The sequence below is a fragment of the Dryobates pubescens genome, chromosome Z, assembly GCF_014839835.1.
Source record: "Dryobates pubescens isolate bDryPub1 chromosome Z, bDryPub1.pri, whole genome shotgun sequence".
Classification (NCBI taxonomy): Eukaryota; Metazoa; Chordata; class Aves; order Piciformes; family Picidae; genus Dryobates; species Dryobates pubescens.
The window spans coordinates 54,108,338-54,122,700 of NC_071657.1; the positions used below are offsets into that span (position 1 = coordinate 54,108,338).

Below are 14,363 nucleotides of genomic sequence, written 5' to 3' on the forward strand. Positions count from 1 at the left end.
CACTGCAAGGTTACTCTTAGTTATCTCTAAATAATCATGGTGACTGGAAGAGGTGTCTAAGCAGTGGAGGAAAGCAAATGTGGCTCCTGTCTTCAGGAAGAGTAGAAGTGAAGATGTGAGGAACTACCAGCCAGCCAGTCCCAGCTTGATCCCTTGCAGATAATGAAACAAGTCTTAGTCCTGGAAACCATTTCAGGCACATGAAGGACAAGAAGGTGATCAGGAGTTATTAGCATTAATTCACACAGAAGAAGACATGCTTCACCGACCTGCTAATCTTTGGAAGGAGGGGAAGGCTTCTCGAGGTATGTTCAAGGAAGTGGTTAGATTATGTAGAAATAACATTAAAGAGGCAAAGGCCCAGCTGGAACTGAAGCTGGCCACCTCTGTGAAAGAAAATAAAAAGCATTTTTACAAATATATCAACACTAAAAAGAAGGGCAAGAAGAATCTCCACTCCTTACTGGACCTGGAGGGGAACACGGTGACCGAAGATGAGGAAAAGGCTGAGGTCCTGAACACCTTCTGTGCCTCAATGTTTAACAGCAAGGCAGGAGTTCAGGACGAGTGGCCTCCTGAGCTGGGTAATAGGGTTGGGGAGCAGTGTGATGCCCTGGAAATCCATGAGGAATTAGTTGGAGACCTGCTGAGCCACTTGGACACTCACAAGTCCATGGGACCGGATGGGATCCATCCTAGGGTGCTGAGAGAGCTGGCAGATGAGCTGGCCAAGCCACTCTCCATCATTTTCCTCCAGTCCTGGCTCACTGGAGAGGTCCCAGATGACTGGAAACTGGCCAATGTGGTCCCCATCCACAAGAAGGGACGGGTGGAGGAACCCGGAAACTACAGACCAGTCAGCCTGACCTCAGTGCCAGGGAAAGTGATGGAGCAGATTATCCTGGTGGCAATAACTGTGCACCTGAAGGATGGCCAAGGGCTCAGGTCCAGCCAACATGGATTTAGGAAGGGCAGGTCCTGCCTCTCCAACCTGATCTCCTTCTATGATCAGGTGACCCGTCTGGTGGATGTGGGGAGGCCTATGGATGTAGTCTACCTGGACCTCAGCAAGGCCTTTGACACCGTTCCCCATAGCAAACTCCTGGCCAAGCTGTCAGCCCATGGCTTGGATGGGAGCACACTGCGATGGGTTAGGAACTGGCTGGAGGGCCGAGCCCAGAGATTGGTGGTGAATGGTGCCACATCCAGCTGGCAGCCAGTCAGTAGTGGTGTGCCCCAGGGATCAGTGCTGGGCCCCATGCTCTTTAACATCTTTATTGATGATCTGGATGAGGGCATTGAGTCCATCATCAGTAAATTTGCTGACAACACCAAGCTGGGGGCAGGAGTTGATCTGCTGGAGGGTAGAGAGGCTCTGCAGAGGGACCTCGACAGGCTGGACAGATGGGCAGAGTCCAAGGGCATGAGATTTACTACATCCAAGTACCAGGTTCTGCACATTGGCCACAACAACCCCATGCAGTGCTACAGGCTGGGGTCAGAGTGGCTGGAGAGCAGCCAGGTGGAGAGGGACCTGGGGGTGCTGGTCGATGGTAGGCTGAACATGAGCCTGCAGTGTGCCCAGGCAGCCAAGAGGGCCAATGGCATCCTGGCCTGCATCAGGAACAGTGTGGCCAGCAGGAGCAGGGAGGTCATTCTGCCCCTGTACACTGCACTGGTTAGGCCACACCTTGAGTACCGTGTCCAGTTCTGGGCCCCTCAGTTTAGGAAGGATGTTGACTTGCTGGAGCGAGTCCAGAGAAGGGCAACAAAGTTGGTGAGGGGTTTGGAACACAAGCCCTATGAGGAGAGACTGAGGGAGCTGGGGTTGCTTAGCCTGGAGGAGACTCAGGGGTGACCTTATTACTCTCTACAACTACCTGAAGGGAGGTTGTAGTCAGGCAGATGTTGGTCTCTTCTCCCAGGCAACCTGTACCAGAACAAGAGGACACAGTCTCAGGCTGCACCAGGGGAGGTTTAGGCTGGAGGTTAGGAGGAAGTTTTACACAGAGAGAGTGATTGCCCATTGGAATGGGCTGCCCGGGGAGGTGGTGGGGTCGCTGTCGCTGGGGGTGTTCAGAGCGAGGCTTGACAGGATGCTTGGTTGCATGGTTTAGTTGATTGGGTGGTGTTGGATGATGGGTTGGACACAATGATCTTGAAGGTCTCTTCCAGCCTGGTTTATTCCATTCTATCCTATATTTATATATGAGTGGGCCTGCTTATCACCTTACCTCTCTATTTTCTAACAGTAATTCCTCACAGAATCACTCATCTGTACCTCTTTTCCCCTCAATATCTCATAATAAACTCTTGCAATCTCAAAACACTCTTCCCCTGCAGCCCATAATGTCTCCCTGTTGGGAAAGCAGGGGCCAAGGATGTGTTTGTTAGCATTAACTAACTAATTAGAGTTCCTAATTTTCTTGGAGTCTTGGTGTTTCTCTGTGCTTGTGGAGATGGGTCTCTCATGGGCTGTTATCTCCTGTGATGGGTCTGGGAACAGCAGGGACAAGGTGTTACTTGGGCTCCCTCCAACTGCCATTGCTTCACTTTAGAGGTGCAGAGAAGCTTTTGTCATGTAATCCAACAGTCTGTGGCATGAATATTGAGTCCATGAACACTGAAGATTGGAACTGTTTTTTACCACCAGCAATTAAAAGAAGCTTTAAAAATTGAAGTATGCCAGTCCAAGCTGCTAAAAGTTAAACTGTTACTGATAAACCCAAATATACTTTCAGGGATTTGTATTGCAAGGGCATTTGAAAGGGATCCAAAAATCAAATGAAATCTGAGAGATTATTGAAGGTTGCTGTAGGACTGTGTATCAGGAAGGAAATTAGACAAGAGAGACTGGGTTTGTAACTAGTAAGTTTTCAAAGTATCAGCCTGATGTATAATCACGCTTGCCAAAGAAAACTAGGCAAATGTCTTTGTCTCCATTTACTACTTTGCTGACTCATGTTTGCTTATCTAGGGCAACAGTGAAAATCTGTATTAAAGACCACCATTGTATTCCTTTAAAAGACTCTCTGTGTGTGTAAGCGTTCCTGCAGCTTCTTAAGTTGGCTGCTTGTTCTCTTTCATTGTCTATTTTAATTTTTTGTCACATATGAATGTCATCTGAGTGTCTCAAATTAACTTTCAGTGGGCTAGAACCTTCATTCAATTCAGTCTTAATTTGCTCATGATGACCAAAATTAAAAAAACCCACCTTATAGCTTAGGAAAACTCACATTTATAAAACAAATTTGTTTTATTTCCGTGGAAACCAGTATATTTTTGATATGTAACACTTCTTCTATTCCTTTTCCTCTTAACAGGCACAACAAAAGAAGGAAGTTCTATGTAGATGCCCGATGCCACCCTCAAACTATAGCAGTGGTTCAGACTAGAGCAAAGTAAAGTTTTTTCTCCATTTTCCACCATATATTTCACTAACATTGAATAATTGTTGGGTGATGGGTTGGAATTGATGATCTCGAAGGTCTTTTCCAAACTGGTTAATTCTATTCCATTCTAGTCTAAATTTTTCATCTGCTTCTTCACTACATACCTAACATTTTTGAAATATAGAATTATGCTTTCTTGACAAAGTAGAAGCAGAAACCTGTTAACAGTTGGTGTTGCTTCTACTTTTTAATTCAAATACAACTTCAGAGCTTAAAAAGGGACTAAGAAAATACTTAATTTCCCCCTTAGTTGTTGGTGTAACTACGTACATTTGGTCATTGAATTCAGTATGGTCATTTTTTTAACTAGGAAGTTAAGTGCCCTATATAACAAAACTTCTCATTTAATGAAAGCTAAATCCATTTTAATTTTACAGTTTAAAGTAACCATCTTCTGAAAATACAGCTTGGTTCTCAAAGTTAGCATGCTACAGCAGCAAAATGTTGACATGGTTTATGCATCCTCTGCTCTGCTGTGCTCCATGTTTCTGATGGTGATATCAAATGCAATTATTCTTCAGTACTGTACACCACGATGTGAAACTTTCTCAGTGTTTAGCACTGCAGACCATGTTCACCTCTCTGCATGTTAAACAAAGAAGTCATATGTAAGTCCCTGAAAACATACTAATTATCCCTCCAAGGCAATAATAGTTTTGCATATATTGTCTTCTGTGTGTTTTTTGTTTCCAGTTACACAGGTGTTATTACTGAGCTCAAATTACCTCATGAGATGGATTTCAGTGGAAAGGATGTCAGTGGAGTATTATTTCAGTATCCAGACACGGAAGGGAAGGTGGAAGACTTCTCTGAACTTGTTGAAAGAGCTCATCAGAGTGGGGTAAAGTAAATCTTACTGCTCTCACAGATTTCATTCTCATGCATTAAATAACCATAGTTATAGAAACACCCTTCCCTTAGAAAAGAGGCTGACTGTTCTGTGTGCTTCTGTTCTCAGGTGCTTGCCTGCTGTGCTACTGATCTTCTGGCTCTCTGTATTCTGAAGCCCCCTGGAGAGTTTGGGGTAGATATTGTCCTGGGTAACTCTCAGAGGTTTGGCGTACCACTCTGCTACGGGGGACCCCATGCGGCATTCTTTGCTGTCAAGGAGAACCTAGTGAGAATGATGCCGGGCAGAATGGTAGGCGTTACGAGGTGAGGCTCCATCTGCTCCTAGTGTCTTCAGGGAAAATGGAAAATAAAACACATTAGGACCATCTTGTGCATCCCTAATGAATAACAGCTTGCATAGTGTTGTATCAACCACCTCTGTGGCCGTTTGACGCTGATACCCTAAAAAAACTGGCCATCTTAAAGATTGGATTGGCCAGAGTTCTTTCATCTGATTTTGTATATACTCAATATGCTTTTTACTAGACATCAGTAGAATAGGTGCTGTGTTCTCAGTGTTTAAGTGTTAGATTACTATTTAGTTAAAACTAATGCAATAATATGGGCATTTTAAGGCAGATACCAAGGTTTGGTGTACTATGCATAGAAACTCAGTATGTTCTACCTGGCTGGACATGTTTTACAGTCATGATGGAAACGGAAATATACATATAGACTTACTGTCTCACTCTGTCTGGTATCACAGGTGTCACGACTTAAGCTTTGTTCTGTCCAGCAGCTTTCCGTCTCTGATAGATAACTACTTTCAGGTTAGCGTGCAGGGAGCCTAACACCTCAAATTAGTGATATTTAAAGTAACAAAAGCAACATTTCTCCTTGTGACTTAGAGATGCAAATGGAAAAGAGGTGTACCGACTTGCTTTGCAAACACGAGAGCAGCATATCAGGAGGGATAAAGCTACCAGCAACATCTGCACAGCACAGGTAATTTGTCATGCTTTACTTTCAGCAGTACAAAGGAGCAAGTTAAACCTTAGGGTGATAGTTCTAACATCACAGTAACCTGAGTTAGCTTTAGTTTTGAGCGCTTTTACTAGAAAAATGAAGAACATTGAAATATTTGGTGTTTGTTCATTTGTTTTGAATGCTTTGATAAATGGAACACTGTGTGAAAAGAGAGTATTAATGCCTATTTATTAAAGATACTAGCCCTGAATTCATGGAGTCTTCAGTCTGTCTGCCTCAGAGAGAGAACTCCACTAATAGTGCTATGTTTTTATGAATGAGGCATTTATTTTAAAAAAGGAAGGGAATTCTAATGATCTGAAACTGTTCACTCAAGGGGGGAAAAAAAGTACTCCATCTTTAAATTCTAAAACTCTTTGTTCAGACTCTCACAACATAGTTTTTTTGTCTGTGTGATTTGATGCAAAAATCACCATCTTTACAAGAAAAATAACAAGCAAGTAGTTATCCAAAATAGCTTCAGTATGTCTCTACAGACCTTCAGTCAGACAAGTTCTTTTCTGCTCCTACCAGTGCTTTGCTCATGCTCTTAATGTTGTGCCAGGTTTGTAGGAGGGATTATAAATATTAGAACAGGCTTAAATTGCGTAGTATTCGTGACATATTCCATAAATATTTTGTACCAATCCTAAACAACGAGTTTCCTGTAAGACTAGCTTTGCTGGAGAGTTTTCAAATGTATTCATTGTGGTAGCTGTATTTAAGTTCATGTTAACTGCTGACACAATTCTATATTTCACAGGGTATTGAATTAAGTTTCATAATTCACTGCTTCAGTTTCATAAAAGTATTTTCCCTTTCTTACCTTTTATTGTGTAGGCAACATGTAGTCATCTATTATATCAGCTGAGTATACATGGTTGTCCCTGCATGCTAGAGATACCTTTCCGCTTAAACTGACATGAATTAATCTTTTATAATGATAATATGCTAAAATATATTTGGATCCTAGGCACTTCTGGCTAACATGGCAGCCATGTTTGGTGTATACCATGGGTCTAGTGGATTAAGGCATATTGCAAGACGGGTACACAGTGCTACTCTAATCCTTGCTGAAGGTGAGTATTTCATGTTTGCTTACACCTTACACCTGCTGAAATAAAGTTATGGGAGTTTTTCTCCCCAGATGACATGACATCTCTCAACTCTAGAGAGAACATTTTGATACAAAATTCATAACTAATGTTTTTATGAACTTTTAACAATGACAATCAAGAATTGGCTATCTATGTGAAATGAGCTTGCAGGCATTACTTCTGCTTCCTTGCAAACTAACAGCAAGTGTCTAGATAATATTAAAATACTGCTTTCTAGCTGCCACATTGGTACTTCATTTACTGGTCCCTCCTAGTTTGCACGCAGAAATCTGCACACAGTATTAATAGCACAGTGAAAATAAGTAATAAATAAGGTCAAACAAATGAGAACGTTTCAGTTAAGATGGGTATCATGCCTACTACAAAAACTGAAATCCCAGAGCTTAACAGCTGACTGGAATCAGTCTTTAGCAGACAATAATGATTGAAGGTGGACTCTGTGGTCTGGTAGGATTTTGCCACTGGTATGACTACCTCTGCTGTCAGGAGCTATGCAGAACTGAAATGCTAGGAACTGAATAACTACTGCCACAGTTATCAGTGTTTTATATGCCAGCCTAGTTGGAAGACCTTTTCCTGCTGTGAAAACCACTCAGTCTCTAAGCTTTGTTATGGCAAGCTCCATGACAGTTAGTATCCATTTATAGAATACAGGTTTTTTTTCCAGTCTTGTGATTTTGACCTTATTGCATTCCTATACCAATTCTGCTGCTATAAATGATACAATTTGATATATCAGGAGGATCTTTCTTAGTTTCAGTCTGCACTATTAATTAGGTCTGAATCTGATTTAGATGCATTCCATAAGCAGTGACGTTTCACTAAAAAGCTGATGATTTTGCGGCTCTATACAAAAGGGGATTTTTTTGCTTTGTTATATAAAAGAACCTATATGTGAGATTGATAGTCTTAAGCAAGTACTGTGTAGGCAAACACTGCAGTATGCAGCTAGTAGAATGAATTATCTTACTGGTTTTTTTAGGTCTCAGGCGAGCTGGTCATAAACTACACCACGATCTGTTCTTTGATACCTTGACAGTCACATGTGGATGCTCAGTCCAAGAGGTTTTGGACAGGGCAGCTCTTCGAAAGATAAATTTTCGGATTTATAGTGATGGCAAAGTAAGCAACTGCATAAAGGTTTGGGGACTTTTGTAGCATGATAAGTTTGTGATCATTACATGTGCTAAACAGAACAAGATATTTAAGACTTCTTGTAATTTGCTTAGCGGTATCAGTCAGTTATAAAGATGATACAAAGAATTTACTTGCTAAGCGATTTACTTCCAGAAATAGTCATTGTATTTTCATTTTATGCCTGTTCATGTTAAATATACCACTAAGGGCTAGAGTGGAGACAATCTAAAACTTAATGATAAAGTGCAAGGTGGCCTCCGGTATTCAAAGACATTCAAATTTAAACTGCATTTTGGTAGGCACTAAGGACTGCTGGCAAAGTCTAATATGTTCTGTAAAATGGAATGAGGGGTCTGGGCACTCCAGTAAAATGGGCAACTTTCTGATTAAACAGAAAACACTTAGAAACATTAGAAGTGAAATCAGAAGTCTCGAAGCTTATGAACCATCCAGTGTGGATGGCTTGTCAGGGGAGAGGTAGAAATTGGAAAATTTTATGTACCTATTACCTAAAATGAGTGATATTTGCATGTTGTTGGGTAAGTTGATTTTCTGTTTGTTTGGTTTAGTTTTCTTTTTGTTTGTTTTTTTTCCCTTCCTGTGTTTCTGGAATATTATTTCTCAAGGACAAATACAGTATGCCTCTGAACAAAGAGCTTTGAGTAATAACTCTTGATTTTATCCGTAGATTGGAGTATCACTTGATGAAACTGTAAATGAGAAAGACCTAGATGACATACTATGGATTTTTGGTTGTGAGTCTTCAGCTGTAAGTGGACAAGAAATTATACAGATTAAGTTATCTTAAAGTTTCAAATTTTGGTGAAAAGCAAAACTGCTCTTTGGGATAGTGGGTGTCTGTGTGATGACCACTTGTAAAATGCTGAGAATTTCAGATCCTCTCCTAAAGAAAGAGGCAGTAAGAGAAAACAATGATTTATGTAACTGAGAAATGGCATTTTCTGATTGTGACACAGTCCCTTCAGTCAACTGGAGAACCTTGCATTTAGATTTAGGTTATTACTTGTCTTGTGAGGGTTTGGACATGACGGTCTCTCTGACTGCAATTTTTGTTGCATGCCATTAGTAACTAGCAGCAATACTTGAAGATGAAGACTACTGAGACATCCAGTACCCAGTTTTAATATAATGCTTTTATCATGCTAGATATATTCAGGTACTTATGCTAATCAAGGTCTGTTGACCCAAAGAGCTAATTAAATCTTGATGTAATCTGGTAGTATGAGCTAGTTTTGATGGAAATTGGGAAAACAGAATGGGAAAGTGTTTGACTCCATATTTCTTTGTGTCAAAGGAGCTAATTGCTGAGGGTATGGGCGAGGAAACCAAAGGCATCTTTAGCACCCCATTTAAGAGAACTTCCAAATTCTTGACGCATCAGGTTTTCAACAGGTTTGTGAAATTGCTGCATATTTGATACTTTGGTGGTATCTGAATGTATCTCCTTTCAAAAGTGGTACTGGAGTTGAGGACAGTTTTGTAGGTATGTTCACATAGTCACTTGTTACTGTGAAATAATCTATATAGTGGTATTTTTAGACATCTTTTACGTTTAAATGGTCAAAACAGTACTCATCGTCAAATGAAGAATGTGTTTTTCCATTAACCTGCTACATTGTACAAGCTAATATTTGAGGATGTAGTATCAGCAACTTACTACAGTCCTTATATTCCCTGATAGCATTTCCGAGCAAATGGTAATAGCAGTTTTTTCAGCCACATTACTATTAGCAAGCATAAAGCACTGATTTGGAAAGAAGTGCCTGGTATATATTTTTAAATATCCTCAGTTTTAATCCTTTTTATAGGGCTTTTCCTATATTAAAGCATAGATCAACCCACTGATATAGCTAATCTTCTTGCCTTAACACCATGTTTTGTGTTCTCCAGCTATCACTCTGAGACAAATATTGTGCGGTACATGAAAAGGTTAGAAAACAAAGATATTTCCCTTGTTCACAGCATGATTCCTTTGGTAGGTATTTACCAAAAAAGATTTAAAAAATGGGTACTTACCTACATATTTATATATGTCAATAAATACTGACAAGTATGTTTGATTTTTTAGGGATCCTGCACAATGAAGCTCAATAGTTCAGCTGAACTTACAGTAAGTTGTAATAATGCTGTCTTATTTGAGACCCACATAAGTAAACTATCTGGCCAGTGTCACTGTAGAGAAGTAAAGACTGCTTTTGGTGTGGTACTCTAGCTGAGGAGGCCATTTCAGAAGTAGCTAAAGTCATCAGCTCCCTTTTCTTCTAGGAAGAAATCTTTGAAAAGCAGAGTAGTTCATCAACAGCTAGAAAGTAAGTGGCTTTGAAGATTCCATAACTGGGGTTGTTGTGATGCAAGTGAAGAATCTGGCACTTGGCCCTCAGCTCATTAATCAAACCTGTCCAGATCCCTCTGTAGAGCCTTCCTACCCCCACTTCCACCAAACCTGACAGACTTACTGGGGGCATGCTTAATCCCCTTGTCCAGATAATTGATGAAGATGTTAGAGAACTACTGAGCCCTGGATAACACCAGTTGTGGTCAGCCACCAGCTGGCTTTAATTTCATTCACTACCACTCTTTTGGCCTAGCCGTCTAGCCAGTTTTTTTACGCAGCGAAGCATACGAACATCCGAGTCATGAGCAGATAGTTTTTCCATGAAAATCCTGTGAGAAACAGCAACAAAAAAAAAAGCTGAAGTATTTTAAAGTCCATAGGGTTTCTCTTATTCACTGAGTCACAAAAGGCAGTCTACTTAGTCAAACTCAACCTGCCTTTCATCAGCCCATCCTAACTTGGCCCGATTGCTTGATTAGTGATGGTATTCAATGATCCATAACTTTCCCTGGCATCAAGGTTAGACTTGCAGGCCCGTAGTTTCCTTCCTTCCAGCTTTTCTTGTAGATGGGTATCATATTTGCTAACGTCTAGTCAAGTAGGACCTCCCCAGTTAGCTGAGACTGCAGCTTCATAGACTTGTGTGAGTGTGTGTATTATATTCCCCTTGGATTATGATGGCTTCTTTCTATTTCCTGTCCCTGTCTACCAGCTCAGGGTGCTGGGTACTTAGAGAACAGCTGGTCTTACTATTAAAGATTGAGGTAAATAAAGCATTAAGTACATCAGTGTTTTCCTCAGCCTTAGTCACAGTATTTTCCTCTGCATCCAATGAAGGATAGAGATTCTCATTAATCCTCCTTTTGTTGCGAGTTTATTAATAGAAACATTTTTACTGCCTTTTATAACAGTAACCTGATAAAGTTCTAGTTGGGTTTTTGTGCTTCTAATGTTTGCCCTCCATAGCATCACAACATCCTTGCAGTCCTCTAGAATTGCCTATTCTTCCTAAGATCATAAACTCTCCTTATTTTTCCCTAAGTTCTAGCCAAAGCATTCTGTTCAGCCAGGCCACATCCTACAGTGAGGTTGAGAACTTGTCTTGCTGTGCAAATGTTTGATTTTTATTTGAGCACAAGGTGGCTTCTTTTCTGCATAGAGTTTAACAATAAAACAGAGTTGTCTGCAGAATTTTTTTACTACAGCACATACCCCTTTCCACCACCCCCCCCCACCCCCACCCCTGATTTTTCACAGCCTATTTCATGGAAAGAATTTGCCAATATCCATCCTTTTGTGCCCCTGGATCAAGCTCAAGGGTATCAGCAGCTCTTCAAGGATTTGGAGAAGGACCTGTGTGAGATTACTGGCTATGACAAAATCTCCTTCCAGCCAAACAGGTAGGAAGTTTTTTGGGAACATTCACTATTTACTGTGCTTCCAAAACCTTCCCTCTGAAAAAAAATGTGCATGCCAAAGCTAGAAGAAGTTTCTAAGTTAAACTTGATAATTTCACTGAAGAGAAGATTTTAGTATCAGTCAGGGTTGGGAGAATCCACAAGGATCATCTAGTTCCAACACCCCACACTAGATCAGGCTGGCCACAGCCTCATCCAGCCTGGTCTTAAACACCTCCAGGGACAGTGCCCCAACCACCTCCCTGGACAACCCACTCCAGGGCTTCACCACTCTATTGGTGAAGAACTTCTTCCTCACATCCAGCCTGAATCTCCCCACCTCCAGCTTCATTCCATTCCCTGTAGTCCTGTCACTACCTGATATCCTGAGAAGTCCCTCCCCAGCCTTCTTGTAGGCCCCCTTCAGATGCTGGAAGGCCACAATTAGGACACCTCGGAGCCTTCTCTTCTCCAGACTGAACAGCCCCAACTCCTTCAGTCTGTCCTCCTAAGAGAGGTGCTCCAGCTCTCTGATCATCCTCATGGCCCTTCTCTGGCCCTTCTCTGGCCCTTCCAGCATGTCCATATCCTTCTTGTAACAGGGGCTCCAGAACTGGAGGCAGTACTCCAGGTGGGGTCTCACCAGAGCTGAGTAGAGGGGGAGAATCACCTCCCTTGACCTGCTGGCCACACTTCTCTTGATGCAGCCCAGGATCTGATTGGCTTTCCAGGCTGCAAGTGCACATTGAGAGCTCATGTTGAGCTTCTTGTCCACCAGCACCCCCAAGTCTCTCTCCCCAGGGCTGCTTTCCAGCCAGTCACTGCCCAGCCTGGATTTGTGCCTGGGATTGCCTTGACCCAGATGCAGGACCCTGCACTTGGTCTTGTTGAACCTCATGAGGTTGGCTTGTGCCCAGCTCTCCAGCCTGTCAAGGTCCCTCTGGATGGCATCCCTTCCCTCCAGTGTGTCTGCTGCACCACACAGCTTGGTGTCATCAGCAAACTTGCTGAGGGTACACCCAGCTTTTATAATTTTTGCACTCAGAGTTTATAATTTCTTTTTTCAAAACTGCAGAACCTTATTTTGTCTTGTCTCTTCTAAAAGTTTAGTGAGTTGGTCTTTTCTATTACTTTAACCTTTTTTTCCCGTGTTGTCTTCTCTGTGAAGGCCAGTTCTCCACCACTGTTTCCTTAAAAAAGTGATGTTACTGAGATCCTCCTGTGAGCTAAAATTAAAGGTTTGACATAGAAATAAGCTGCATAAGCTGGCAGCTACATAATTGTTGAAAGTGGTATTTGATGCACTAGCTAATATGGGATTTTGACTAAAGAATGCCTAGGATCTACATGCTCACAGAAATAAAGTAGAGCTGACTGAGTACTGCTGCAGCCTGTCACTGAAGGAGTTTTCATTTTTCGCTGCATACACTATGCATTTCAGTATTAGTTTGCCTCTCTGTAGTCAGGCACACAGTCCCCTGCTATGTGCAGAAACAGGCTCAACTCAGCAAAAGAATTTGACATCATAGTGTAAGCAGGTAAATGGCATAACTTTTTTCATCTACTGTTTGCAAGAGGCAAGATATGTTAATTAATGGTTGTCTGTTTAAAATTTAATCCATGGCATGTGCTTCTTTACATTTTCTGACACTTGTCTAAAGCCATTGGGAAGGATTAGGGCTGGACAAATTTCATATTTCAGTAGAGTGCTGGCTGGCACTTTCTGGTTTGTGTGCTTGTGTAACAAGGTTTGTGTTTTCCTCTTGCAGTGGAGCCCAAGGAGAGTATGCAGGTTTGGCTGCAATCAAAGCTTATTTAAATGCAAAAGGAGAACGTCATAGAACTGTAAGTGTCAGTAATTGTGTGGGAAAGTACTTGGGGTGGAAAGTGGAAAAAGGAGAGTTGATTCAGCTGCTGGGACTCACCTAGTGAGAAACAAGGCTTCTCATCGAGGAAAAGCTTTCAGTATTCCCTGCTTCCCTCATGGATTGTGGCTATCATCTTCAAAGTCTTTATTTACTTTACAGACAGTGGGAGTGAGGAAAAGGGACTCCCTCAAAGAACAACTGTACTGCATCTTACTGAGATGAGTTTAATTAACTTTATCTACAGCAGCCCATGTGATGCTGTGCTTTGGATTTGTGGCTCAAGTAGTGTTGGTAACAGAGACGTTTTGGCTATTGCTTGCTCAGTATCAGGGCTTGCTTTCTTTCTCATTCCCCGCTATGCCCCAGCCTCTTTCTCTCAAGGGTAGGGAGGAAGTCTGGGAGAGAAACAGCCAGGACAGCTAGTGTATACACAAACTATGGCATGCTCAGCAATAAAAGCTCAGAAAGAAGGACAAAGCAGAGAAGGCCATAGTTACAGCATTTTTCTTCCAAGGCAACTATTACACATGCTGAAGGCTGCATTCCAGGAGGTGTCTGGATTTCTGCCTGGCCATGGGAAGTAATGAATTAATTCCTCTTCTTGCTTTGCTTGCTCACACATCTTTTGTTTTACCCATTGAACTGTCATTCTCTTGATCCATGAGTTTGCTCACCTTACTTCTGTTTTCTCCTTGTCCCATGTGAATAGGGAGTGAGTAGCAGTGTGTTTGACTATTGCCTGAGTCAACCAATCACAGTCCTCTTCAGTGCACAGGACGGGGCTTGAGGCAATGCCAGTTTTGAGCTGAGCACATTATCTTGTTAGTTGGCTTCTGCCAGCTCTGGGTCACAGAGTTTGTTTGCTTTACTGTGTATGTTAGAGTCTATGCTTTTTTAATAGCTGCTCTTAGCTCTTGCTGCTTGGAGTGCTGTTTATCAAAGTATTTTGCTGTGCTTTGAAATATTTTGATAACCCTGCTGTGATGCTGCATTAGCCACCTTGCAGAGACAACAAAGGATTACACCTCTGGGGCTGATGTGTGCAGCTCCGTTGCATGGGCATGTTGAGCACCCTTATCTAAGATACTTGATCCTATTATCTAATACAGAGTCTAGTTGGAGGCCTGTATCTAGTGGAGTCTCTCAGGGGTCAGTACAGCCTGGCCTTGGAGCACATG

At 41.9% G+C, this 14,363-nt stretch overlaps 1 protein-coding gene across 1 annotated transcript in view; it reads left to right on the forward strand.

Annotated features, from left to right (window-relative positions):
- GLDC (glycine decarboxylase) overlaps nucleotides 1–14,363 on the forward strand; it is a 45,298-nt gene that overhangs the window by 16,580 nt on the left and 14,355 nt on the right. Inside the window, exons 5-16 of the mRNA XM_054178781.1 lie at nucleotides 3,324–3,401; nucleotides 4,146–4,293; nucleotides 4,411–4,607; nucleotides 5,192–5,288; nucleotides 6,283–6,388; nucleotides 7,410–7,549; nucleotides 8,253–8,333; nucleotides 8,880–8,977; nucleotides 9,476–9,560; nucleotides 9,654–9,695; nucleotides 11,178–11,320; nucleotides 13,087–13,162. Of these exons, the coding sequence (XP_054034756.1) occupies nucleotides 3,324–3,401; nucleotides 4,146–4,293; nucleotides 4,411–4,607; nucleotides 5,192–5,288; nucleotides 6,283–6,388; nucleotides 7,410–7,549; nucleotides 8,253–8,333; nucleotides 8,880–8,977; nucleotides 9,476–9,560; nucleotides 9,654–9,695; nucleotides 11,178–11,320; nucleotides 13,087–13,162 (1,291 nt within the window). The remainder of the gene's footprint in view (nucleotides 1–3,323; nucleotides 3,402–4,145; nucleotides 4,294–4,410; nucleotides 4,608–5,191; nucleotides 5,289–6,282; nucleotides 6,389–7,409; nucleotides 7,550–8,252; nucleotides 8,334–8,879; nucleotides 8,978–9,475; nucleotides 9,561–9,653; nucleotides 9,696–11,177; nucleotides 11,321–13,086; nucleotides 13,163–14,363) is intronic.